This window comes from Rhinolophus sinicus, chromosome 5 (assembly GCF_057876585.1).
Source record: "Rhinolophus sinicus isolate RSI-liver-muscle chromosome 5, RSI-T2T, whole genome shotgun sequence".
Taxonomy (NCBI): domain Eukaryota; kingdom Metazoa; phylum Chordata; class Mammalia; order Chiroptera; family Rhinolophidae; genus Rhinolophus; species Rhinolophus sinicus.
Genome location: NC_142505.1, coordinates 82,440,476 through 82,465,361, shown reverse-complemented (window position 1 = coordinate 82,465,361; position 24,886 = coordinate 82,440,476). Strand labels below are relative to the sequence as shown.

General features: G+C 47.4%; 4 protein-coding genes across 6 annotated transcripts; 2 read left to right on the top strand and 2 right to left on the bottom strand.

Annotated features, from left to right (window-relative positions):
* Positions 1–231: 231 nt before the first annotated feature.
* LOC109451797 (histidine--tRNA ligase, mitochondrial) lies at positions 232–6,981 on the bottom strand. 2 transcript variants are annotated; one of them, XM_019740291.3, is made up of 14 exons: positions 6,880–6,952; positions 6,638–6,788; positions 5,336–5,410; positions 4,945–5,064; positions 4,725–4,820; positions 3,901–4,026; positions 3,685–3,792; positions 3,327–3,425; positions 2,921–3,014; positions 2,461–2,588; positions 2,125–2,367; positions 1,847–1,963; positions 1,473–1,619; positions 232–1,051 (listed from the first exon to the last, which is right to left on the bottom strand). In XM_019740291.3, exons 2-14 carry the CDS (start codon positions 6,743–6,745, stop codon positions 992–994), a joined length of 1,521 nt encoding a protein of 506 aa, XP_019595850.3. In that variant the 5' UTR covers positions 6,746–6,788; positions 6,880–6,952; the 3' UTR covers positions 232–991. The 2 variants fall into 2 exon arrangements, with proteins under 2 accessions (XP_019595850.3, XP_019595849.3); XM_019740290.3 differs by having other exon boundaries at positions 6,638–6,981.
* A 21-nt stretch (positions 6,982–7,002) lies between these two features.
* Positions 7,003–18,108, top strand: HARS1 (histidyl-tRNA synthetase 1). Of its 2 annotated transcripts, none has more exons than XM_019740286.3 (13): positions 7,003–7,171; positions 7,456–7,545; positions 10,533–10,652; positions 12,805–12,900; positions 13,542–13,667; positions 14,332–14,439; positions 14,591–14,689; positions 14,925–15,018; positions 15,223–15,350; positions 15,440–15,682; positions 16,912–17,028; positions 17,228–17,374; positions 17,689–18,108. In XM_019740286.3, the coding sequence occupies exons 1-13, from the start codon at positions 7,082–7,084 to the stop codon at positions 17,800–17,802; spliced, it is 1,572 nt and encodes a 523-aa protein (XP_019595845.1). In that variant the 5' UTR covers positions 7,003–7,081; the 3' UTR covers positions 17,803–18,108. The 2 variants fall into 2 exon arrangements, with proteins under 2 accessions (XP_019595845.1, XP_074169756.1); XM_074313655.2 differs by having other exon boundaries at positions 7,017–7,171; positions 10,475–10,652.
* Positions 18,109–18,246: 138 nt separating this feature from the next.
* On the top strand, positions 18,247–20,891 carry DND1 (DND microRNA-mediated repression inhibitor 1). The gene is made up of 4 exons (XM_019740288.3): positions 18,247–18,509; positions 18,643–18,760; positions 19,141–19,602; positions 20,221–20,891. Exons 1-4 carry the CDS (start codon positions 18,486–18,488, stop codon positions 20,676–20,678), a joined length of 1,062 nt encoding a protein of 353 aa, XP_019595847.2. The 5' UTR covers positions 18,247–18,485; the 3' UTR covers positions 20,679–20,891.
* Positions 20,892–21,004: 113 nt separating this feature from the next.
* WDR55 (WD repeat domain 55) lies at positions 21,005–24,399 on the bottom strand. Its single transcript, XM_019740289.3, has 7 exons — positions 24,110–24,399; positions 22,638–22,738; positions 22,464–22,551; positions 22,187–22,366; positions 21,995–22,094; positions 21,739–21,908; positions 21,005–21,661 (listed from the first exon to the last, which is right to left on the bottom strand). The coding sequence occupies exons 1-7, from the start codon at positions 24,298–24,300 to the stop codon at positions 21,367–21,369; spliced, it is 1,125 nt and encodes a 374-aa protein (XP_019595848.3). The 5' UTR covers positions 24,301–24,399; the 3' UTR covers positions 21,005–21,366.
* Positions 24,400–24,886: the final 487 nt, after the last annotated feature.

Sequence of the window (24,886 nt, the reverse complement as noted above, 5' to 3'; positions counted from 1 at the left end):
TCAGACGGCTCAGTATTGATTTAGCGACATGATTGTATCTCCAAGGTGGGGGGGTGGGGGGTGGGGAGGGAGAGCACAAGGGGAAAAAAACTGTGGCTGCTCCCTTCACTGAAAACAGAAACATCACCCCAGGGAGGTTACTCTTAGCTCAAGGTTAGAATTCTCCAGCGAACATTCAGGAGTTTTTTATGGCCTACGCAAACCAACTCCTTGATAACAAATTACCCAAACTACCACATTAAATATTTTATTTATTTATCCAAACACTTCTAGAACAGCCACCTCCATGGCAGGACAGGGAATAGTCAGAGCAGTGATTCTGGCACAAGAAATGGTCTCCAAAATCTCAAAAGATCAGACCATCCGTCAGGTTACTTATTAAGTTCAACATTTGAGATTATTAAACAGACAGCCTCACCCTGCTATTGTTAACCACGGATGGGCTAGAGAGATGCCACATGAATATGGGTACTGCCATGCCCTTGGGATAGCACCTTTGTCCTCAAAAAAAGCAGAAAGCAGCCACTGTTCCTCCTTGCTGTTTTCCAAAAACCTGGACAGATCAACAGCAGGTTGTGGACAAATTCCCCAGGATCTGGTTCAGAAGCCACAGCACAGGGAAAGGCTAAGTATCTGACTTCTGATCCCAGTGGTTCAGAATCATTTCAGCCTGAGGTGTCTTTCCCAGAGCCTTGTTCACAGTAAACATCTCATCACCTCTTGGTAGTATTCAATGGCATTTCAAATCTGCCATCTGACTCCGCAATTAGAACATATCTCTTTCACATACTAGCCATCTGCACCCACGCAGAAGAGCTGCTCACAATAGCCCAGGAGTCCTCAGGGCCTTCTACAGTTCTGTACCCAGGAAGGATGGAGGAGGCAGAGGCACTTGTCACCCATCCTGGCCAGCAGTTATGAAGTCCATCAGGAAGTCAGCCGTAGATGAAACATTTTCTACAAAGAGCAGCCGATAGCAATCAGGCAAGGATCAAGACTCAGATAGTCGCTTCTGAATTTCAGCCACAAGATTTTCCCGTTTAATGGCCACCTGAAACGTAAGAGAACCCTCATGTGACAAACTAAGAGAGTGATACCAGCTCCTTAGCCACTGCATTTCCAAATTTATTTTACTCTGTATCTGCTCCCACTACTTATGCAACCAGTAGGGAATAGTATGGGCTTCAAGCTGACCTGGAGAATGTATGCCCTCAAGACTAAAGGGATTCAAATGCCCACTCTATGTCTATTTTGTTGACTAGTCTCAAAATATCCATTAAGATTTCATTTTTCCTTCTTCTGCCCACCTAGCCAATATCATTGGCTACAATGGTTGCCTAGGATGGGTCTTCATTCATCTCTATCACTATTAACCCCGGAAATATTTCCTCAGCCAGAAACATATTTCTTAAAGAATCTAAAAAAGGATCTAGAAACACTCGGTCCCTTCTATTTCTGCCTGACGCACTCACCTCCTCCCTGCTGGCGACTGAACGAAGCTTGATGACCCCTTCCTTCAGTTCTTGCTCACCAATAATGACCACCAGTGGAATGCCCATGTTCTCACAGTAGTGCAGTTGGGTTAGTAGTTTAGGATTGTTCTTATATAGCAGCTCTGCCTGAAAAAGATGAAGGTAGAGTAGGGGTTTTAGAAGTGACCACACCACTCAAACCCCAGGAACAAGCATTTCCAAAGAAATAAGTAGCTAGCCCTCCTACCCTAAGAAGACAACTCTAGTGAAGACCGGAAAGATCTCGAATTCCACCCTAGGCCTAAAGTAAAATGGGCCTGGTGCCTGAATTCCACATCTATACTTAGATGGTTTGGATATTAGCTCCACCATACCTTGATCCCAGCATCCCACAGCTCTGCAATTAGCTTCAACCGTTCTTGGAGAAAGTTCTTCTGTGGAGTGGCCACAAACACTTGGGTCTCTGTGGTCCGTACCTTTTCACCAAACGTCTAATAAAGAGAGAAAAGAAAGTAAAACTAATAAAAAATTCCTTTGCACCAGTAACTCCAAAAGGACATAAAGAATCATCAGAAAAATAGCTCCACTGCACCTCCAGAAATGTGATAGCTTTCAGGCCTCCAGCCCCACTGCACCCCTACCTAGGACCTACCTTCATCCTCTGCTCCACAATGGAGAAGATTCGCTCTACCCCAATGCTGAGCCCCACACATGGCACCTTGTGGCCCTTGGGGTCAAACATGCCCACTAGCCCATCATAACGTCCACCAGCAGCTACGCTGCCCACATTCAAGGGCTCCTCCTTTGCCTGCGCTGGGGTCTGTAGCAGCACTGCTTCATAGATCACTCCTGTATAGTAGTCCAGGCCCCGAGCCAGGCTTAGGTCAAAGGAGATCTGTGGGGACAAGGCTATAGTAAGTCCCAGACAAGACTGAGGACCCTGAGAACCCCAGAACTCAGCAAGAGGTCAACTCCCAGCTCAGCTTACCTTCTCAGCAATTCCAAATAAAGTCAGGTATTCGAAGAGCAGCTTCAGGTCCCCCAGACCCTCTAGGGCCTGTTTGTTCTGAGACAGTCTGGGATCTTGGAACATTTGCTCTACCAAGGACACCCCACCTGAGGAGACACATAGGGAGAAATAAGGTCTGTGCTATTTACCCAGATGTGTTTCATCCGGATTTATCTCTAATGTGCTCTAGCTAGTCCTCCTCCTTTTCTTAAAAAAAGAAAAAAGATCCTCATCTTTTATGACCAGACTCTCCTCCTCTGCCTCTACCTTTGCTATCTGAAGACATAAGGTAGTTACAATAAATAAAAGGGGAGTTAAATTCAGGCTGGGCTCTGGAACTTGGCACATCTACAGAAAGGAGCTGCTTCAGAGGTAGAAGTTACATACATATCACCCTCACTTTTGTTCTATCATATAGCTCTGAAACCCTGGTTCTTACCATGACATTGGACATAGTCCCCAATTTGATCAGCCACTTCAGGAGCCAGGCCTTTCTTTGCCACCATCTCATGTCTCACATCTTTCCAAGATATCTGCACAAACACCCAAACATTAGCCCAGCCCCAAGATCCTTCTTTCTCTATCTGGCAAAAGACATTTTACTTTTGATATATGTGTCACGAGTACCTAACACTATGCTCAGCAAAGTCAGAGAAAGCTTAGGCAATCAGCCATAATCCCCACTGCACAGCAAAACTCATGTCTTGCTTTAGAATGTCTTCTTACCTTCCTCCCATAAATAGCTCACTTCCAGCCAATATTTCCTTATTTTTCTCTAGGGGTATAGATTTGAGGACAGGACAGACACTCTAATAGGGTCTACTGAAGCATGTCTTCTTGGTTACCTTGTCTAGTTTGTCTATTGAGGAGCAGATGGCATGGAACTTGCTTTCAGGAACACCACAGACAGCAAACATCCCATCCACAATCCGCCGGTCATTGACCTGTGAACTCAGTGGAAGTAACCCAGGTGCCTTGTCAATGCCCTTTCCCTCAAAACAATGGCAGTCCCTACTCTACTGACTCATAAAAAGGATAGAAAGGAAATGTCACAAGATGTCTATATAGATATACATATATAATGCAACAGCTGTACTAAGAGAGTCCTAGAGCTGCAGGCGTAAAGGCTGGGGTGACCTGTGTTTTGGGACAGCATCAGGCCAAATCCAGACTTCTCCCCTCAGTCCTCAGCCCTGGCCTCACCTTAATGAGAAAGTCCCCCAGCTGCAACCCACTTAGGATTTCACAGATGATCTTCAAACACTCTGCATCAGGGATCATAGGGTCAAACTGACCAGCAATGTCAAAATCCTATAGCAAAGAAAAGGCAGGAAAAAAAAGAATCTCCACTGAGCAGCCAGTTCCCAGATTGTGGCCCCCAGAACTATCAAACCATGCTCCCTCCTTCAGGCCACTTACACACTGGCAGAACTCCCTGTAGCGGCCTTGGACTATGGTTGGGCTCTCCCGCCGCCACACCTTTCCAACATGGTAGCGTTTCATCTTCTTCAGTTTGTTCATGGCCAGATAACGAGCAAAAGGGACCTCACATAAACAGGTTAAGGAGGAAGGACACTGCATCTCAAGCTTAGGCCCAGTGTAAAGATATTAGGGAGGATTGGGCCTCTATCAGGATGAGAACAAGCACCTTCTCTTCTCTGTCTTGTTTCCCACTATCCCCAAGTGGCCTAGCAGTACTTGGCATTCAATATATATTGAATATTGTCAAACGAAGGAATCCCACTTAACAAAACTACAAGTTCAGTAGCAAGCAGGGGATGCAGAAATAGAAATGACCCAAGAATTTTAAGTCTGGGCCATTCCCTCCCATTTGGATCCATTCTCAACCATCTCAAAATGGTTACAATCACGATTTGCCTACAACTTCTACGTCAATGTTTCTTAAAATGTAGATCAAGGACCACCTTCATCTTTAATTACCCTGGTTCCTGTTTGAAATGCAGACTTCTAAACCCCACTTCAGCTATAGAATTAGGAATATCTGGGGCTGGAAGTCAGAAATCTGTGTTTCTGCAAGTTTTCCCAAGGGACTGTAATACACATTAAAGTTAAATGACAGTGTTCCAGGCCAGGCTCTGCTGGCAGAATTGCCTTCTAGGAGAAACTGGAATAAAGGCTGCTGCCACTAGACCTATGTGGTCCCAGAGTCACTCTTGTCCCTTTTGTCAAACCCTTCTGGGTTTGGAAAGAGACAAGTTAGCCTCCAGCACTCAGAAGGATACAGTGAGGTCATAGCGCAGGGACAATAGCTCCCCACCCTGATCCTTCAGATCATAGATGAGCCCAGAGTCTTCTCCATACTTCTCAGTGAGCATTTCCTGCAGTCGTCAAACAGAAAGTGCCACAGTTCAAAGGAGGACTCCAGAACACAGGCTAGAAGCCCTTTGGGAAACTGAAGGCAGGTGAAAAATAAGGGATTCCATTACTTTTTTCTCCCCTTACCTTTAGCTCAAATGCTGGGGTATCTAAACCTTTTGCACCATGACGTTTAAAGCAGCTTACAACCATATCAAGAATTTTCTCCCTCACAACCATCTGCTGGGGACTAAAATCTCTGGTGCCCTAGAAACCAAAAGCAACCATAGTGAAAACAAAGACAAAAAACAAGTTCACTTAAGACAAAGAGTTAAACTACATCTATAATCTAAGGTCTGGAGTTGAAGTCTCTTTGAGTTCAGATAACGATAAGCCCCAGTACCTCAAGAACAGTAAAGATTTTTCTTTCTTTTAAGTAGTCTAAAAGGACATTCAAAAGGGTCAGGAACAGACAATCAGAGCAGAGGGCAGTCCTCCAAGGCACTCTAATGGGACAGCGTGGGGCAAAGGGAATTACCTTTGGGGTCTTGATAATAAAATTTGATTTCTCTTGATGTGGTTTCCGTTGGGATGTTAACACTGCCTCTGCAACCTGGCAGAAGAAGGAATATGAGATGTAGCTCCTCTTAAGACTGGCCAGACCTGTGACATGTCTGGCCCCGTGCACCACCAACCTGCAAAAAGCTCTGGCCCTGAGCAACAGGAAGCTTGAACACTATTTTATCTATCCCAATCTCAGCCCCCCTCCAAAAACCCATGTTGTATCTAATACACACACACACACACACACACACACACACATTGCCCATGTTCATATTTACAATATATATGATATAATAAAACACACATGAGGTCAGGTCTATGCCACACAAGCTTGTCTGAAAAAGTTTAAGCATCTGAGAATAATGAAGACAAACAACAACCCACCACTACCACCACCAATCATCTAGTGATAGGGATTAGTATGATCTTTTCCAGTTCTCAGTTCTTACTCAAAGAGCGAAAACAAAATTTTTAATAAGGTAGCAACGGTCATTAAGCTTGGAGACGGGGAAAAAGCAACTTGAAGGCAGAAGAGGACTAGCCCAAGAACAAAGAACATGCCTGGAATGAACAGGAATGGATTTGCTAATTGAACTTAAAAGAAAAAAACACTGAAAGGATGCTATGACTGAAAATTAATAACAAAGATCTGAACCCTCTTGTTCATTGTAGCACAAAGCATGTGCTGGAAAGACAATAGGGTCTTTCCCAAGATAAAACAGAATCAGTGATGCTGTTTATTACCAGCAAGCTGAATACCCTTCCAGAAACATAGAGAATGTGGTACGGTAGTTCCATACTTTGGCAGATTTTCTCCTCCAAAGGATGGCAATTCAGGTCCACAAACCCTCTCCTGCCATTCCAAAATCTCGTGTTGAGATAAATTCTAACGTGAACTTAGTCTACTTAGGTTCGTTAATCATCTCAGTGGGAATATTTATATATTTTGCTTGAGAAATTTTAATGTTTCTGGCCCCAACCGGTTCAAATAAGGGATTGTGGACCTATATTAAAATTCTCCCTTACTATGTATCCATAGATAAATCATTTAACCTTGCCGTCTCCTTTTCCTCAACTGTATAATTTTAGGTATAATCCCAATCTCTCAAGATTGCTATGAGGATTAAATGACAAAGCAGCTAAAACGTTTAGCTCAGATATGGTAGGCACCCAATAAAAACCGATTGTAATACTACTGGAGTACAAGCCGCGAGTCCATGCTTTCAGACCTGGAGATCCTGCCTCGACAAACCTGAGCTATCTCAGGCTGGCTCACCTGGCTATGAGAATGGACCATCCGGATGCAGACAGCGCGGGGCGACCGCCGGAGCTGGCCAAACAGCGCAGCCCAGGCCCTCCCGTGCAGGAGTGCGAGCTGGGGCATCTTGCGGCAGGAGGCCAAATTTCCGGGACAAAGGGCAAAGGACCTAGGAACCAGGCAGACTGGACCTCAGGAAGGGTGCAGAGCGCTGTATAGGAAAAGCCCGAAAACCATGCAAGAGGCGACCGCTTCTGCACCTTCCAGATTCCGTAACTTGGCTCTAGTCCTTTCAGTCTCCCTCTCATCTTGGGCACTTCCGATAGGAGCCGGAAGTTGTTCTATTCGACGGAGGCTCTCTAGGCTTGCGCGCCAGCAACTCGACTGCCGGAAGTCATCCGAGCTGAGGCTGTGGCCACCACCTCGGAGCTAGACGTCAGGCCTCCTCAGTAAGCAGCTACTATGGCAGAGCGTGCGGCGTTGGAGGAGCTAGTGCGACTTCAGGGAGAGCGTGTACGGGGCCTCAAACAGCAGAAGGCCAGCGCCGAGCAGGTGACCCAGGCGCCTGGGGAAGGGCCAACACAAGGCGGGGAGGAGGTAGAGATGCGGTGGTCTCCACAGAGGACAGGGATGTGGAGAAGAAGGGACCGGGCTGGTAGGGAGAAGGACGGACGGACTGGGTGCTGAGGTGACCTGGGTAGGACCTGAGAGAAGCAAAGCTAGGCCTGGGGACAGAGATCTGCTCCAGATCCTGATGAAGGAGGGATACTGAATGAATGGCGGAGGAGGGAAGGGAGTAGCAGATGTGATAACCCAGCGACTACTTTCCTCCACAGATCGAGGAAGAGGTGGCAAAACTACTGAAACTGAAGGCACAGCTGGGCCCTGATGAAGGGAAACAGAAGTTTGTGCTCAAAACACCCAAGGTAAATGTCATTCCTTTAGAGAACCTCTGAGAGAGTCCCTGATTCCACTCACAGGGATATATATGCCTGCTTCCCTGAACCAGGTCATTGAGGAGGATCTGAAATGCTGCAGAGGAAACAACAGTTGCTCTGGGCACTGGGCTGGATTGAACTCTACCTGAGTCATTCTGGGATGGCAAAGTGATGGCAGAAACTAGGCCAGCTGGATGTGTAGGGGAGTATGCCTGCTACGGCTACTCCTTCTTTTATTCAGTAATTACTTATCGAGTGCTTACTATGTGCCTAGCACTGTACAAACCAGTGAATGTAGCTTGATGAACAATATACTCTGCCCTCACAGAGCTCACATTCTACTGAAGGAAACAGACTTCATGCAAGTAATCCTGCACATGAATATATCATTACAAATTGTGATAAGTGATACAAAGACATAACAAGGATGGTCTGAGAAAAATAAGAACTGGGGAGTCTGAGAAAGTCTCACTGAAGAAGTGATACACTAACCAACCTAACAGATGAGTGGAAGATAGCCAGGAGAAGAGTGTGAGGAAGATAGGTCCAGGTAGAGTATGGAAACCCTGAAGTAAGAAAGAACCCTGGTAGTTTCCAGGAACTAGAAAAAGACCTGTATGACTAGACCCAAATAGAGGAGAGGAGAGTGGAATGCAGTTGGAGATTCCTAGCTCAGCCTCTAAGATTTCAGTTCAGATGCTACTTCCTGTAAGTTCTATAAATGGAACTATTTACCCCTTCATCTGGGTTCCTTTGGCAATTCATATGTATTTCTATTATTGTATTTATTGCTGACTTTTAGTTATTTACATGGTTTATTTATGCTGAGAGGCTGACCCAGAGTTCCTGGAACTAAGTAGGTAGTCAATGACTGTATGTGAAATTGAACTCCAAAGAAGAGGGAAGATAATCTGTCTTCCTTGTATTGAGATTTCCCCTTTGAAGGCTAATTCTTTGGCCCCCTAAATTCATTGAGCTATTCTTTTCTACACACAACTCATTTCATTGATTAAGGAGACAGCGTAAAATCCCAAGGCAGTGATCATCAGTAGTTATTCAAACTATTAGGTGAAAAGATTAATGAGGAATTTATGATCAATTAGGCTCGCCTCACCTAAACGCAATGATTGGCCTTAACATAATAAAAATAGGACGACCAGACATTCACATTATGTTCCTCCTGATGTGCTGTAATAAATACACGGCACCATCCAGGTAATAAATACACAGCACCATCTATTTATTTGCACCATTCTTGCAAATAAAAATTGAACCAGAATCTAATTAGGTCTTCTTCCAGTTTACTGAAAATATGGGAGATGGAGGATTGTTAACCAAATCTAACATGTGAAAAATTCTTTAGGACAAATGACTCAATTTCCTCAACAAATAAATGACATTTTTTCAAAAAGGAAAGGAAACTGTTGAACTATTTAATGATAAACATGAAACATATCAACCAAACACAATGCATGGACTTCATTGAGAATCTGATTCAAACAAACCAACCATAAAAAGATATTGAGGCAATCGAGGAAAATTAAACACGGCTTGGGTGTTAGATAATAACAAAGGGTTGGTGTTAGTTTTGTTGCTTGTAATAAAGGTATTGTGTGTGTGTGTGTGTGTGTGTGTGAGTGTGTTTAATCTTTATGTGTTAGAAAATCATTCTGAAAATCAATCTGATAAGATTGATTATTTGAGATTTGCTTTACTACAGAAAAAAAATGTTGGGGCTTAGATCAAGTAAGAATAGCAGATGCTGATGGTAGTTGAAGCTGAGTAATAGATACATGGTGGTCTTTTGTACTATTCTCTATAATGTATGTTTGAAAATTTCCATAATATAATGTTAAAATGAGATTATACTGGAGAGTTATTATCCACTTTAGTTTGAACACACACATTTAGTTGAAACACATTTCTTGATGTGTGATTCATGTTAATAACAGAAAACTCAGTATCATGGGGGCAGTACTCTTTCAAGTGTTCTTCGTGGTCAAAATTATTTTCAAAATGTTATTTGCCTTGTTTTACTTCATTTGCACTGATTGTGCAAAAACACTGGTGATAGAAGTGCTAGTGTCTTAGCACAAATCAAGACAGTGGCATTAAACTGTACTAATAGCCATTATGTTCTTTACTTTCATGCACTCACAGTAAAAAATAATCAGTTGCACTTAATGTCCCTGATAAGACAGTAAAAATTATTAACTTTATGGAATCTCGATCCTTGAGTGTACTTTTATTAATATTCTGTGATGAAATGGGAAGTACACATAAAGCACATCCACTACATTTCAAAATAGGAAAAATGCTTGTGCCATTGTGTGAGTTTTAAGATGATCTTTTCACAGAACACCTTTTTTATTTGAAAGATAAATTATTAAGGATTGGGGTATTTGGCAGACATTTTCACAAAAATGAATGAAGTGAGCCTTGTCACTGACCACAAGTAGTGATTTCACTTCTCAACATCCTGTAATTCATCTATAAAATGTATCTGCCCAGCTCATGTCACAGGGCTATCAGAAACAAATTAGAGGACAATTAGGATTCATTAGGATTTCTTTTTCTTAGTTATGTTGGAAAAGAATGTAAAATTTGGAGTTGAGCTAGTTAAGCCAGTTTGAGTTCGTTATGTGCCTGTCATTGGGTAGGTGTTTCCTATTAGGCAGGAAAATGTTACCCAAGAAGAGTTTTTAGGAAAACGTCTCAGAGAATAGAGTTCTAAGAATTCTACAAAATAGAACCAAGCTGAAAAGGGAATGGAACCTAGAACGGTGATAGCAAATGGGTGTGGTGATTAATAGGGAATTGTTATACTTGTTTTACAACTCAGTAGCCTGTAGGAAAATCTAAGTTTGGGGCAACATTTGCATTTGTCATTGCTGAGGTCATGTTTTTATATTTCTAGACCTTATTTGTTGTTTTTAAAACCTATCCCTGCTTCTTTGGCTGATTTTGACTCCAAGGGCACAAGAGACTACAGTCCCCGGCAGATGGCAGTTCGGGAGAAGGTGTTTGATGTAATCATCAGCTGCTTCAAGCGCCATGGTGCAGAAGTAATTGATACACCTGTATTTGAACTAAAGGTGAGAGATGAGTGAGGAGAAATTGCTTGGTGGGAGAGTGGGTATGTGAACAGCAAGAGGATGAGAAGAGAATGAGGGCCCCAAGTTCTCTCTGCTATTGTGGACAAAGACCAGTCAGTATTTTTCTCCAGTGAGAAGGGGGACGGGACTGGCTTAGAGGGAGAGGCTCTGCTTTTTACTTACCTTTGTTGTAGCCAACAGCTTTCAAAAGAGCCCTTCTTAGGAGTGGAAGTTACAGCTTCTATCTATATTGAATTCCATGGCACCTACTTGAGATGTTTTCTAGATACAGGCAAACCATACATATAAAGTATAAATATGCAACCAGTCTCCTATTAATGGACCCTGAGATTGTTTCCAGTTCTTTGCTTTTAAAAAATAAAATGGGGTGCCCAGTTAGCTCAGTTGGTTAGAGCGTGGTGCTAATAACACCAAGGTTGCCAGTTCGATCCCCGCATGGACCACTGTGAGTTGTGCCCTCCTAAAAAAAAAAAAAAATCAGATCAGTTCTTAGAATGGACTGATACATTAAAAACAACAACAACAACAACAGATTGCATTACTCCCTGCTTAAACCCGTGACTCCCATTGCATTTATAATAAAATCCAAACCCTACCCAGGCTTATAAGGTCCTACACGATCTGGCCACTGCCCACTTTTCCCACTTCATCTCGTACTATTCTTCTCCTTGCCCACTGTGTTCCTCTGGTTTCATTCTATTCCTGGAACACACGAAATGTTTATCTCAGGGCCTTTGTTCTTGCTCTTCTCTCTTCCTGAATTCCCTTTTCCCCTGGCTCTTCGCATGACTTTAATTTCAGTTTAAAGATTACTGATTTTAATTTTAGATCTCAGCTGAAATGCCATTCCTCAAATAATCTTCTCCAGCTACCTTGTCTAAAGTAGCCCTTGTCTATCACATCAACCTGTTTTATTCCTTTAGAGCAGCAATGACTATCTGAACTTATCTGTTAATGGTTCCTTGCATTAGTGTATTGCTTGTTTCTTCTCACTAGTATAGAAGATCCGTGAGGTAAAGGACTGCCTTTGTCTTGTTCACTGATGTATATTCAGTGCTTGGAACAATGTCTGATACTGGTGGGCATATATCTGCAGGCTAAATTCATAGAAATGGAACTGCTGGGCTGAAAGGTTGTACTCATGTATATCTTAACCAACTGTATTAGTTGCTAGGGCTGCCCTAACAAAGTACCATAGACTGGGTGGCTTAAACAACAGACATTTATTGTCTGAAGGCTAGAACTATGAGATAAGGTGTCAGCGGTCTAAGTTCCTTGTGAAGGCCATGAGGGAAGGATCTGTTGCGAGCCTCTCTCTATGGCTCGTAGCTAGTGTCTCTTCCCTGGATCTTCACATCATCTTCCCTGTGTCCAAATTTCCTCTTTTTATAAGGATACTAATTTTATTGGTTTAGGACCCACCCTAAAAACCTTATTTTAGCTTAATTATCTCTTTAAAGACCCTGTCTCCAAATACAGTCACATTCTGAGGTTACTGGGGAATAGGACTTCAATATATGAATTTTGAGGGGGACACAATTCAGCCCATAACACCAACCAATATATGAGTGTTTCTGATTCTACACACTGGGAATTTTCAGGCTTTTTAAATTTTACCAACTGGTAGGTAAAATAAGTTATCACCTTGTTGAAGACATCACAGGGCAAAGGACTGCTTTTGACATTGTTCAAATCATAGGCATCATAAAAGCATTTGTTTGTTGATCTAATAACCCACTCCTAGGAGTTTATCCTCAGAAAAAATATTCAAAAGAGTATATACCCAAATATATTTATTAAAATGTTATGGAACATTTTAAACAGTTGGAATAACCTAAACATCTAAAGTGTAATCCTAGGAAGGAAATACAGAGCTACTTCTCACTGGAATATTATACAGCTTTAAACTAATACTTCAGCTCTGTCACACAATGGAAATAGTGATGAGCGGAAAACAAAATTGATGTTTCCTTTTGATTACAACAGAATCAAATACATAAGCATTGGGATAGAAAACAGGAAATATAGACAAGTTGAAATCAGTCATGTTAGAATGGTGGGTTTTTGTTTTCCAACTTCCTATTAAATTGTTGTATTTATCACTGTGACCACGTGTCTATGTTTTCTCTAGGAAACACTGACTGGAAAGTATGGAGAAGACTCTAAGCTTATCTATGACCTGAAGGACCAGGGTGGGGAGCTGCTGTCCCTTCGCTATGACCTCACTGTATCTTTCTAAATCCGGGTTCTGGACACTTTGGATGGATCAGCCCTCACTGGGCTGGGGCTGTTCCTAGCCTCAGGTTTGGGGACACCAGGTATAGGTGGGATCAAAGATGACGCCTTTGGCAGTCAGGGAAATTATTTCTCTAAAAACCAGGAGTGGGACTTGAACTAAACAAAGCATAGCTTTAGAAGGTTTCTGACATCTGAGTGAGACCTCAGCTTTATGTCAGGGCCCAGTTCCAACTCTACCAACAATCCCCTGGTTCCGGAATGCCTCTCCCCTGCCCAGTCCAGTGGATAACATTCTTAACTGACCAACACCAAGCTATGTCAGAGAGTCCTCTGCTTAGAGATTCCCCATGGGGCCCTTTTTCTGCTCCCTGGCCAATCTGCCCAGCCCCCTGCCATGCTCGGTATAGCCCAGGGGAGACACTACCAAGGTGAAAAGAGCCTTGATCTTTTTTGAGAGTTCAGCTGCCCCTTGTCTTAACAAAGTTCATTTTTTCTAATGTTCAGAAATGCTGTTCTCATGGGCGGTGGTTTTACTGACACAGGGAGGGTCTAGACCCCAGTTTCTGTTGGTGATGAGAAGCAACTTCCAGACTGTAATAGGAGGGGCTCTCTCCTTAACTCTGTCATCAGGTTCCTTTTGCTCGGTATTTGGCAATGAATAAACTGACCAACATTAAACGCTACCACATAGCAAAAGTGTATCGGCGGGACAACCCAGCCATGACCCGCGGCCGCTATCGGGAATTCTACCAATGTGTGAGTATGTGAGGCAGGATGGATGGGTCACTTGGCCCGCCCTCAAGCCAGTAGAACCTACTGAGTTCCCCTGACGTCCTGAGCACCCTGGATGCCCCAGACCATGCTGACCCTTAGGTTTCTTTAGTATTTTCACATAGATTTCACAAAGGACGTGTGGGGAGGGGAGAACAGGGATTATTCTCCCCATTTTATATGTGACTAAACTTGAAGCTCAGCAGGATGAAGAGATCATAGGGCGAAGAAAGGCAAAGTCGGGACCAGAACTCTTGGTCCAGTGCTCCTCTTATTAAATCACAGTGATAGGATCACAGCAAAGGATGGGGAAATTGGATTTGAGGTATCAAATCCAGACTGGTAGGCAGAACTGCTGAATCGAGAAAAGGACTAAGGCTGTCTTGTCACCCCCACAGTGGCTTGAGGAAATAAGGAAAAGTAAATGAGTGAGATAATGAAGGAATAGCCCCATAAGTAGATGGAAAGGAAACCAGGACTGGTAAGAGACATAAGAAATGCTGGGCTTTTCCTCTAGGCTGAATCAGAGAATGAAGAAGGTGTGTGTGTGGGTACAAACTGGTCTTTACAGAGGGAGACCAGAGCTCCCAGTAGTCCCCCCTTAAGAATGTGAAATCCCTGACACCTATCCCTGCCCCTCTCCCTGCAGGATTTTGACATTGCTGGGCAATTTGACCCCATGATCCCTGATGCAGAGTGCCTGAAGATCATGTGTGAGATCCTGAGTTCACTGCAGATAGGCGACTTCCTGGTCAAGGTCAGAGCTGAACGGGGCTGGGAGGGCAAAGTAGGGCCTGACCTCTCACGGGAGAAGGTCCTTGTGCAGAGAGGCCAGTAGCCCAAGTGGCCAAGGCTATTGAGTGTCATGTAAAGAGATTGTGTCCTCACTATGCCTTGGGTCCCTACAGGTGAATGATCGGCGCATCCTAGATGGGCTGTTTGCCATCTGTGGGGTTCCTGATAGCAAGTTCCGCACCATCTGCTCCTCGGTGGACAAGCTGGACAAGGTAATAATCCAAACACCCCTTTCTTCCCCCAGACCCCACCCTGCCTTAAGAAATGGAAAACAAGATTAGGAGAGAGGGGCTTGCCTCCATGCCCACCAAGGGAAGGTTAGCCCCAGGATGTAGGTTAAAGGGTTGCTTCTGCTCAAGACTGCCCCCCTCCCTCCGAGGAGAGCTCACACTTGCTGTATGGTGGGGAAGGTGCCCAGGGGTCCGTGACTGATATGTGTCTGCCCAGGTATCCTGGGAGGAAGTAAAGAATGAGATGGTAGGAGAGAAGGGCCTCGCACCCGAGGTGGCCGACCGCATTGGGGACTACGTCCAGCAGCATGGTGAGGAACGCACTCTACCTCCACAGCGCCATCCCACTGTCCTCAAGCCTAAAGCTGAAACTCTTGTCTCTGTGTGTATATGTGTAGGGGAGGGGGAGAGAGAAAGAGAACACACACACACATACGTGCAATCCAAGCCAAAAAGGAGAGCCCCTACCTTTTCCTTCCTGACAGTCAGTCTGGCTCACAAATCTGTCTCCTTAGGTGGGGTATCCCTGGTGGAACAGCTGCTCCAGGATCCTAAACTATCCCAAAACAAGCAGGCCTTGGAGGGCCTGGGAGACCTGAAGCTGCTGTTTGAGTACCTGACCCTGTTTGGCATTGCTGACAAGGTGAGTCAGGATGGGGGTGGGAGCCCTAGCTGAAATCGGGGGCTTCGAACCTGATCCTCATGTGGTACTGACTGTTTTTGTCGCCACAGATCTCCTTCGACCTGAGCCTTGCTCGAGGGCTGGACTACTATACTGGGGTGATCTATGAGGCAGTGCTGCTACAGACCCCAGTCCGAGCAGGGGACGAGCCCCTGGGTGTGGGCAGTGTAGCTGCTGGAGGACGCTATGATGGGCTGGTGGGCATGTTCGACCCCAAAGGGCGCAAGGTGCCATGTGTGGGGCTCAGCATTGGCGTGGAACGGATCTTCTCCATCGTGGAGCAGAGGCTGGAGGTAAGTGGATAGAAGGCAGTCTGCGCAGGTGGTAACATCCAAGCTATCGTATCTTCTTTGATCTCCAAGGGGGCAAATGGTGCTGCTTTGGGCAAGGAGCATCTTTGCAGAAAAATGGAGAAAAGATGGTCGCTGTCCTTCACAGACTCCCACCCCATTCTAGTCAGCTTTTATGGATATTTGATCATTCTTTTTTCACAAAATCCCTTGCTCTGGGTCCCTACTTCCCTCAGAGCTGTTAAGAACTTAGGCTGGCATAGCTATTGACCTGGATTTTCCTCACAATACAGAATACTTAATATTTTACTACCCTGCCAGGCACTGTGCTTAGTGCTTTTCATGCGTTACCTAATAAAATTCTTTCAACAACCCTTTGAGAGTAGCTACTGTTATCATTTAAATTTTTCAGATGAAGTTATAGGTTATTACCTAAACTAAGTCTTTTAAGTGGCAGAGTCAGAATTTGAATCCAGGCAGTAACTCCAAAGTCTTTCTCCCACCCAGATGGCTATCTTGACTTTCTATCACCTAGAGTAACGCCAGGGAAGCCCCTCATGGCTGTAAGCGCTCCTTTGCTTCTGCTGCTCTTAACTGGCTGCTTGCATTTCATTCCCTGGGGAATGCTCTGGCAGAAACCTTCCCACTGCTCACTCCATCCTTTTCTCTAGAGTAGAATCCACCTATGTTTCCCAATTGAAGTCACTGTTCCACTAAGCATCTTATGTTGTAAGAACTGTGAAAATAGTTTTCCAGAAAAAGACAAGGCAGCAACATCCTCCCTTCCCCCCATCCACACACACCCTGGGTTGTGTCCTCTGGCTAAAGTATAAGAGGCATAGTCTCTTGACGAGGCAAATGGTAAGTGGGAACTAGAACTGCCAGGGGTGATTGGATTGCCTGGTGGGCTCACAGTATCACTTCTGTGTGAATGTTCTTGTGGGCTTTTAAGGTACTAGATGGAGATGACCTAGAAGTAACTGTACATAAGCTACCTTTGCCCTTGCCCCTGGATTACTTATTCTGGCAAGTCACATGTACAAGCCAGTCAGTTCTTGTATCTTCTAAGAGCTACCTTATGCCCAGTTGCTAGATGAGAAGACTGGGCCCCTGCCCTGGTGGAGCTCGCTGAGTTGGGCCTGGCCTCAGAATCCTGACAAGGGCCTGCTCTGTTTGCTTCCTGAACGTGTTGTAAAGGGTAGCCCACTGACTCTTATCTGCACCTTCCCCAGGCTTTGGAAGAGAAAGTGCGGACCACAGAGACACAGGTGCTTGTGGCATCTGCGCAGAAGAAGCTGCTGGAAGAGAGACTGAAGCTCATCTCAGAGCTCTGGGATGCTGGGATCAAGGTACAGAAGGCAAGCCCCAGGGTGGCAGTAACCTTGGGAGTGCTAGGCACAGACTAAATAAAAGCTCACCCATAGTGACCCTGCTATTCTGTGATTTCTTGGGGGTGGAGCTAAGAGCAAGATGACAGCTTGGGCCCCCAGGAGGATGTCCCTGAGGATAGCAGAAGCCAGCCTTCATCTTCTGCCCGGGTCCCTGCAGGCAGAGCTGCTCTACAAGAAGAACCCAAAATTACTGAACCAGTTGCAGTACTGTGAGGAGGCAGGCATCCCACTGGTGGCCATCATTGGTGAGGAAGAGCTCAAGAATGGGGTCATCAAGCTTCGTTCAGTGGCCAGCAGGGAAGAGGTAAGCAGGCGGGTAAAAAGGCTGAGGGACAGGGAATGTATGCCATTTTGCTGGCCGATGCCTACTCAAAACCTGAGCAAAGTACCCACTTGTACTTTGGACTCAAAGGCTTAACCTGTTTCTGTGGTCATGGTATGGTAAGCTCTCCATCCCCACATATACCCTGTCTCTGGCTCCCCCAAGAAGCACTGTCTACCCTGGGGTGTTTGATTGGGTTCCTGCTCCCTGCTGAGCCATGCCTGATGACTAGAGGAAGGAGTGGGCCCTCAGGGAGCAGTGGAGTGAAAGATGCTCATACCACTTTCTTCCCTCAGGTGGATGTTCGAAGAGAAGACCTTGTGGAGGAAATCAAAAGGAGAACAAGCCAGCCCTTTGCATCTGCTGATTTGAGCAAACTGTCAAAGAACAGTGGGACTGGCACCATTTAAGGCTAAGACAAAACTGCATATGTACTTCAACAGCTTCACACACTTCTGTTTCCACCAGGAAGACCTGAAGAGTCATCAGAACAGAGACTTTTTATTTTTATTATGATTTTATTGGTAATCACAGGCAAAAATGGCCAGGTACCAGGCCATTTTCCATAGGAGGCCGTGGGGGCTCAGGCCAGTCTGGCTTGTGGGCTACAGGTTCCCTGCCTGACGTGGCCTCCTCTGCAGGTCCCTACAGCAGATCCAGGGACTGCTCGCCACAACCAGTTGCCAAAGGTCCAATAAAATGCCTCAACCACTGGAGCCTGCCTGTGTTGCTATTCCGTCAGAGCCTAAGCACTTTAGCAGTGGAAAATGGGGAGAAAGACTTACAGAATGCGCCATGGGCTTTTGTCCAAGATGAAGGGTGCCTCCGAGTTTCTTGCCAACACCGTCCATACTTGTCGGTTTACCAACCATTTCTTAAGAGCTGGGGCTGCCCACAGACTCAACTACAAGGGTTTCTAGCTTGCACCTGAGGGTTGGCGGGTTCTGCGGCGCACGTGCGGCGTATATCCCCACCCCCTTGGGAGGCGGGGTCGTGCTCAGAGCCAATGAGAGGTTAGGGAGGTGGAGGGGCTGGGAAGCTTCCAGATGTAGATAGGTTATATAGGGGGCACCAGCGGACCAACCCGAGAGCCATGCAGTCCAAGCGCGAGTGTGAGGTGAGTGAGTGGCGATGAGGGTGTGGACGAGCCCCACCTGCGCAGGGAATGGGGTGCAGGGAGCCCCAGCACTGCATGCGAAGTGGGGGCGGGGGCTGCGATCCGCGCTTCCAACGTGCCCTTTCCCCCTCAGCTGTGGTGTGAGAGGGTGAATCCAGAGAACAAGGCGGCGCTGGAGGCGTGGGTCAGGGAGACTGGCATCCGCCTGGTGCAAGTAAACGGGCAGAGGAAGTATGGCGGGCCTCCCCCAGGTACGCTAGCCCCAACCCTAGGCCTGCTGGGATACACCAGCCTCGACGGCCGCGACGAGCCCCTCAGGGGGAGGCGCCTACCCCGAGGCTCCCCAGTCAGAAACCCCTAACTACCTCTTACCCCCTCCAGCAAACGTGGAAATGTCTTGCCTGTGAGTTTACACCCACTTGCCCCTGGAAGAACCGAGCCAGTTTTAAGGTGCACCTGTGTGCCAGCTCCGTTTTAGCTCAGTCACGCATTATGCCAACGACTTGGGGTACGAGTGTTGTACTCATTTCACAGACGTGCTCACATGGTCCCTCCCACGCCGGGCCCGTGGGCCCCGAATCTCGGAACGTCCCGGTGGATAACGGTGTCCCTCCCCATCCCCCTCCCCCAGGTTGGGTGGGCAGCCCGCCACCTCCCGGGTCGGAGGTGTTTATCGGGCGGCTGCCCCAAGACGTGTACGAGCACCAGCTGATCCCACTGTTCCAGCGAGTTGGCCGCCTCTACGAGTTCCGCCTGATGATGACTTTCAGCGGCCTGAACCGTGGCTTCGCCTACGCCCGCTACAGCTCGCGGCGGGGCGCCCAGGCCGCCATCGCCACGCTGCACAATCACCCGCTGCGGCCCTCCTGCCCGCTGCTCGTGTGCCGCAGTACCGAGAAGTGTGAGCTGAGTGTGGACGGGCTGCCGCCGGCTCTGAGCCACCGCGCGCTGCTGCTTGCGTTGCAGCCGCTGAGTCCCGGCCTGCAGGAGGCGCTGCTGCTGCCGAGCCCCGGACCGGCTCTCGCGCAGATCGCGCTGCTCAAGTTCAGCTCGCACCGTGCCGCCGCCATGGCCAAAAAGGCCCTGATGGAAGGTAGGGGTGGAGACTGCGGGGAGCCGCGGGCTGGGGCAAACACGTTCTGCCGGCACTTTACATATCAGCGTGGCGGGTAAAATAGTGAGATCTTAGGGGCAGGAATGCCCGAATTTCTCACCTTATGCTATTTATTAGACCTCAGATTTTAAAGTTTCCAGTGGTACTACCACTTATCTAAACTTAACTCTTCACAGGCATTGTCTCCTGACTTAATCCTCAACATTCCGATGCAAGTAACACAGAATGATGTCCCTCTTTATAGATGAGAATGTTTTAAGGCAAGGGGACTTGCCCAAGGCAGTCTGAGGCTTGTGAGAATCAAGCGGGTACTTAGCACATTCCTTGATTCATGGCAGATAGTCACAGTAAAGGTTAGCTATTATATGGTTATTAGGTAGACAAAGCCTGCATCAACTAGTACTCCTCCAAGAGAACTTAGAAGGTAGCAGTTATTACACCCCCTTTACAAATACAATGAAACATTAAGGTATTTCATTTGACAGATACCACATCACCAGGAAACGGGAAGGCTAGAAATTAAAACAGGCTTGTGACTCTTCAGGTCGCTTGGGCCCGGGGCTAAGACCTGCCCTTGTCTCTGCCTTTTTCCTGCAGGGCAGTCACACCTGTGTGGAGAGCAGGTGGCAGTGGAGTGGCTCAAGCCAGACATCAAGCAGCGACTCCGCCAGCAGCTCGTGGGTCCTTCACTGAGATGCCTACAGCCAGAGGGCAGCCAATTGGCCCTGGCCAGGGACAAGCTTGAGTCCCAAGGGGCTCGGGCTGCCCTGCAGCTGCTGTGCCAACGGATGAAGCTGGGTAGCCCAGTGTTCCTCACTAAGTGCTTGGGCACAGGCCCTTCTGGCTGGCACCACTTCTGGTACCAGGTGGTGATCCCTGGGCATCCAGTGCCCTTCAGTGGCCTCATCTGGGTTGTGCTGGCCTCTGATGGGCAGGATGGGCATGAGGTAGCCAAAGATGCCGTGTCTGCACGGCTGCTGGAGTCACTGCGTGAGTCTGGGGCCAGCCTCCTGTGGTCTCCTGGGGCTGAGGCAGTTACCTTGGTTAAGCAGTGACCCCATCCTCTCCACAGGCAGCCAGAATGAGTAGGCAGAGCCTGTGTTAGTCCCCAACCCAGCAGGCCTGGGCAGCCACCATCTGATCCCCAACGGGGTAGGAGCATGGGCCCTGCCCTATGCCTAACAGAGCCTCCCAGCTGGAGCAGAGCCCCAGCACACCAGGGGGCAGCTCAGGTTTGGCTAAGTTGTGGTGAGGGACCTTGCCCTCCCCCTCCCAGCCCAGGGTCTCACCTGACCCCATGGTTTTCTTGGTCTTTCTCTGTGTGACACACACACATACACTCCTCCTACAGCTTAGCATGAACCTTCGCTTGTTTTCTTGATTTATCTTTGTTGATTTTTATTTGGGGTTGGCTGAGCCAAAGGGTCAAAAATATGCCTTTTGCCCCCACCACTTGGTATTCTGGTTTTGGTGTATGTAGATTGTTGAGTATTTCTATGCTGGTTGTATTTATATTAAACCCCTGGTTGGTGTACACCTGTGTCCATGCTGTCTTGCCCCAGCTGTGGGTTTGTCTTACACTGGTAGTGTGAGCAGCTCTACTTCCCTACACCAGTGCCCTGAGCCTCTTTCTACCCATCTCTGCAGTGCATAATAAGGTATGATAAATTCATAGCCTCTCTGGGGATCCAGCCCAGACAGCAAAACTCTTGCCCAGTGAGGACCTGTCTTCAGCTTATCCCCTCAGTCACTGTCGTCCTCCCTCTTCTCTTCCTCCTCCCTCAGTCCTGCAAAGAAGTCATCGGTGCTCCAGGCTTTACTGCTCAGTGCTTTTAGCGGCCCTCCTTTTTTTTTGCGCCGACGGTAGTCATCCACCACCACAGATTGCAGCTGGGCCATGTCCCAAAACTTGAGGCGTTGGTCATGGCCACTGCTGGCCAGGAAGCGGCCGCAGTGCGAGACGGCCAGCTCCTCCACAGGCTCCCCAGCATGCTGACCCACGCTGCCCACCACTCGGTTCGGCAGGATGTTCACAGCCCTGGGCAGAGAGAAGAGTGTTGGATATCGGCTGGTTGGACATGCCCTTCCGATGAACTGAGGGCCGGCTTGTCTCACCTGATGACTCCATCGGTGGAGCCAGTGCACAGCAGACTGTCGGTGACCGGAACCATGCAGTCGATGGACTCGGCTCTCAGGGCAAACCGGTCACTTGTGGCCCCAAAGCCATTCCAGTTGAAGAGGTAGATGGTACCTTCACTGGAGCCACAGGCCACCTTCCTCCCACACTGCAGCGAAAAAGGGCAGACCATGTTTGTGGAGCTATGTCAGCCACGTCCCTACCACACACCCCTCCCATCACGCCCAGCTATACTTTCATGATCGTGACAGAGGTCAGGTCTCCAGACTGAGGTTCTGAAAGCAGCTCAAACCGGCGTCGCTTAATATTGAAGACACCAAGACAGCCATCCCCACTGTAGAGAGAGCAGAGCAGCAGGCTTGGCTGGAAGCTCCCATTGAGGGGGACATTTAATACAGGGGAGGGGATGCAGCTTTGAGGGCGCACCTGGCTGTCAGCAGCAGCTTCTTGTCTGGGTCCAGAGCCATGTCAGCAATGTACTCCTCATGCTGCCGCATATCCATTAAGGGGCCCTCCTTCCGCTGGTCCCAGAGCCGGATGCCACCTGTGTCGTCCCCAGTGGCCAGAACATTCTTATCCACCAGCAGCAGACTGTTGATGGGGGCACTAGAGACACAGACGCAGAAGTTCTTGGAGCATCTTTGGCTCAGTAGGGAGCTATAAGTCCTTACCCTCATCTCAACGCACAGTTGGCTCCCCTTACCCGTGAGCCTTGGAAATGCGCCTTTCTAGTCGGCCCTGCTCCACATCTAGAACATGGATGGCTTTGTCCTTAGAGACAGTAACAAGTTCTGAGGGGAAAAGGTACCCAGGTCATGGTGCTGCCCACTGCTCCCTTCCCACCACCACATTGCTGGCTGCCTTCCCTAATACTCACTCTGCCCATCTTCAGAGAAGACCACAGCTCGGCAGGACTTGAGGTGGTGACCTGAGGACCAGAGCTCCTTGTTTTCTCCCTCTTGGCAAGAGTAGGAAAAGCTGGGGAGAGACGGAGGAGAGTGAATGACATCAGACCCTACCAGGGATGCATGGACTGTAGAGACCAACCAGCCACCCACCTACTTAGGAGTTCCTGCTTGTACACTTCTAAGCCCAAGGGGCTTCCCATCCCATTTTTCCATTTTCAATGAGCTTCATATGTTAGGTCTTTTTCTCATTGGATATAAAAAGTGCATTTGCTTGGGACTTCTTTGTAACATTACCCCACCCCTCTTCATTCTTGAAAGCCCCAGCGTAGGGAAAGATTAGGTCTGGACCACTGTGAAATCCCAAAAATAGTCGTTAAATTAATGACAGAAGAGCACCAGAAGTTGGAAATGTAAAGATTAGTAAAACCGAGCTCTTGCACTCCAGGAGCTAGAGAAAGGCACAATTAAGGCATATTGTGACCACAGGCTGAAAAGGGGGCAGGATAAAAATGGAGATGGAGCAGAGACAACAGCCTGTAAGCTCACCTTTGAGGCAAGCACCTGTCCCAGTGCCTGCCTCTAAAGGTTAATTACCAGTGAGCTCCAGGTGGGCAGAACTGGGTCTACTTACTGTTTGCTCCACCCTAGAGCCTAGCGTGAAAAAGCTGCTTAATAAACATTCACATTTTTTAGTAGATGAGACAAGCATACAAATACATAAACCATTTATGATTACAAACCATTATGAAGTTTATGAGGGCAGGATATCCGGTGCCAAGGCAGCACCTAATAGGTAATCTAATTTAGGGCATGGAGGAAGAGTGAAGAGATGCTGAGAATTCAGGGATAGTAGGTACAAATGAGGGAAAAGTTTTCCAGGCAGAGGGAATAATGTGGAAAGGAGCTGAGGCTTCAAGATACGTTATATAGGATGAGTGAGCACAGAAAGCAAAGGGGAAAGCAAGCAAGGGTGGGCTAGAGGGTAAGCCCTGAGAGCCGGAGTAAGGAGTTTGGACTTAATCCTAAAAGCAAAGGTAAATTGAGGGTTTTAATCAAGGAAGTAGGGAGGTGGTGGGACTTGTGTTTTAGAAAGATCTATTAAAATGGGCAAGAAGCAAAAGCACGGGCCCCATTGAGCCTGTTTCCGCTCAGTATAGTAATCCGGTGGGAAATAGTGCCCTGAAAAGCTTTCTTGTCCTGCTACTTACTGGCTCTGGGCTCCCTAACGACAGTACAGCCACTTTGTCTTCCTTTCAGTTGTTTCAAAAGGTTTGTGTGCTAACTTATTTAAAGGCAAATGTTAATGAATCGGACCAGATAAGTCTTGCAAAATCTGTCTCGCCCCCAACTCTCTCCTCATCCCAGCTCCACTCCTGGGGCATTTCCAGACCCGACAGCCCACGCACCCACCGCGCTCACCAAGCCCCTGCAGTACACTTACACGAACACGTCCCCGTCCACGTCCCCCGCTGCTACGAGGTCGCGGTTCGGATGGAACGCCAGCCCATTGGCCGGCGCTTCCAAAATGATGTCTTCGGGGGTGTCCCGGATCTGGGCCGGGACTTCCGTGGAGTCGGAGTCCTCCTCATCGCTCTTATGCTCCGCAGGCTTCTCCTCACACGTGCGGTCCATGCACCAGAGGATTCCCAGCCGCGCAGCAGTTGGGCGGAGAAGTCAAGAACGAGCGAGCCACAGGGAGTAGCGGCTCAGTGCGCCACTTCCGGGTTGGAGGGCGGGTCCGGAAGTGGAGCCCGCGCGTTCTTAGTAACCGGAGGAAAGGGGGGTGTTTGCAGCTGGTGTGGGTGGAGTGCACCTTAGTGTGTTAAGTCCGGGAATCTTTCACCCCTCAGAAAGACAGACACACACACGATAATGCAAGTCACACAGCGAGGTTTATTTCCAGCTAGCTGGGGTCCCTGTCTCTGCCCGAAGCAGCGGGTTTTAACAAGGACCCCTAGCCTACAAAGCTAGGGGTTTTTATAGTAGTTCTAAGGCACTTAGTAATTTCTAAAGTCTTAGGGAGTGCAGGTTGTGCTATGCTTTAAAGAGTTTACAATAGATACGCTTTAAAAGCTTTCATATCAGGAGACCAGGAGACAAAACATCTGGTCTCTGCCCATATCTTGGAACTAACAGCAAGGCCATTAGGTTGTTTTGAGCTCAAGGCTGTTAATCATACTCTGACTTTAAAGTAGCAGTTCTTATGCTAACTTGAGCT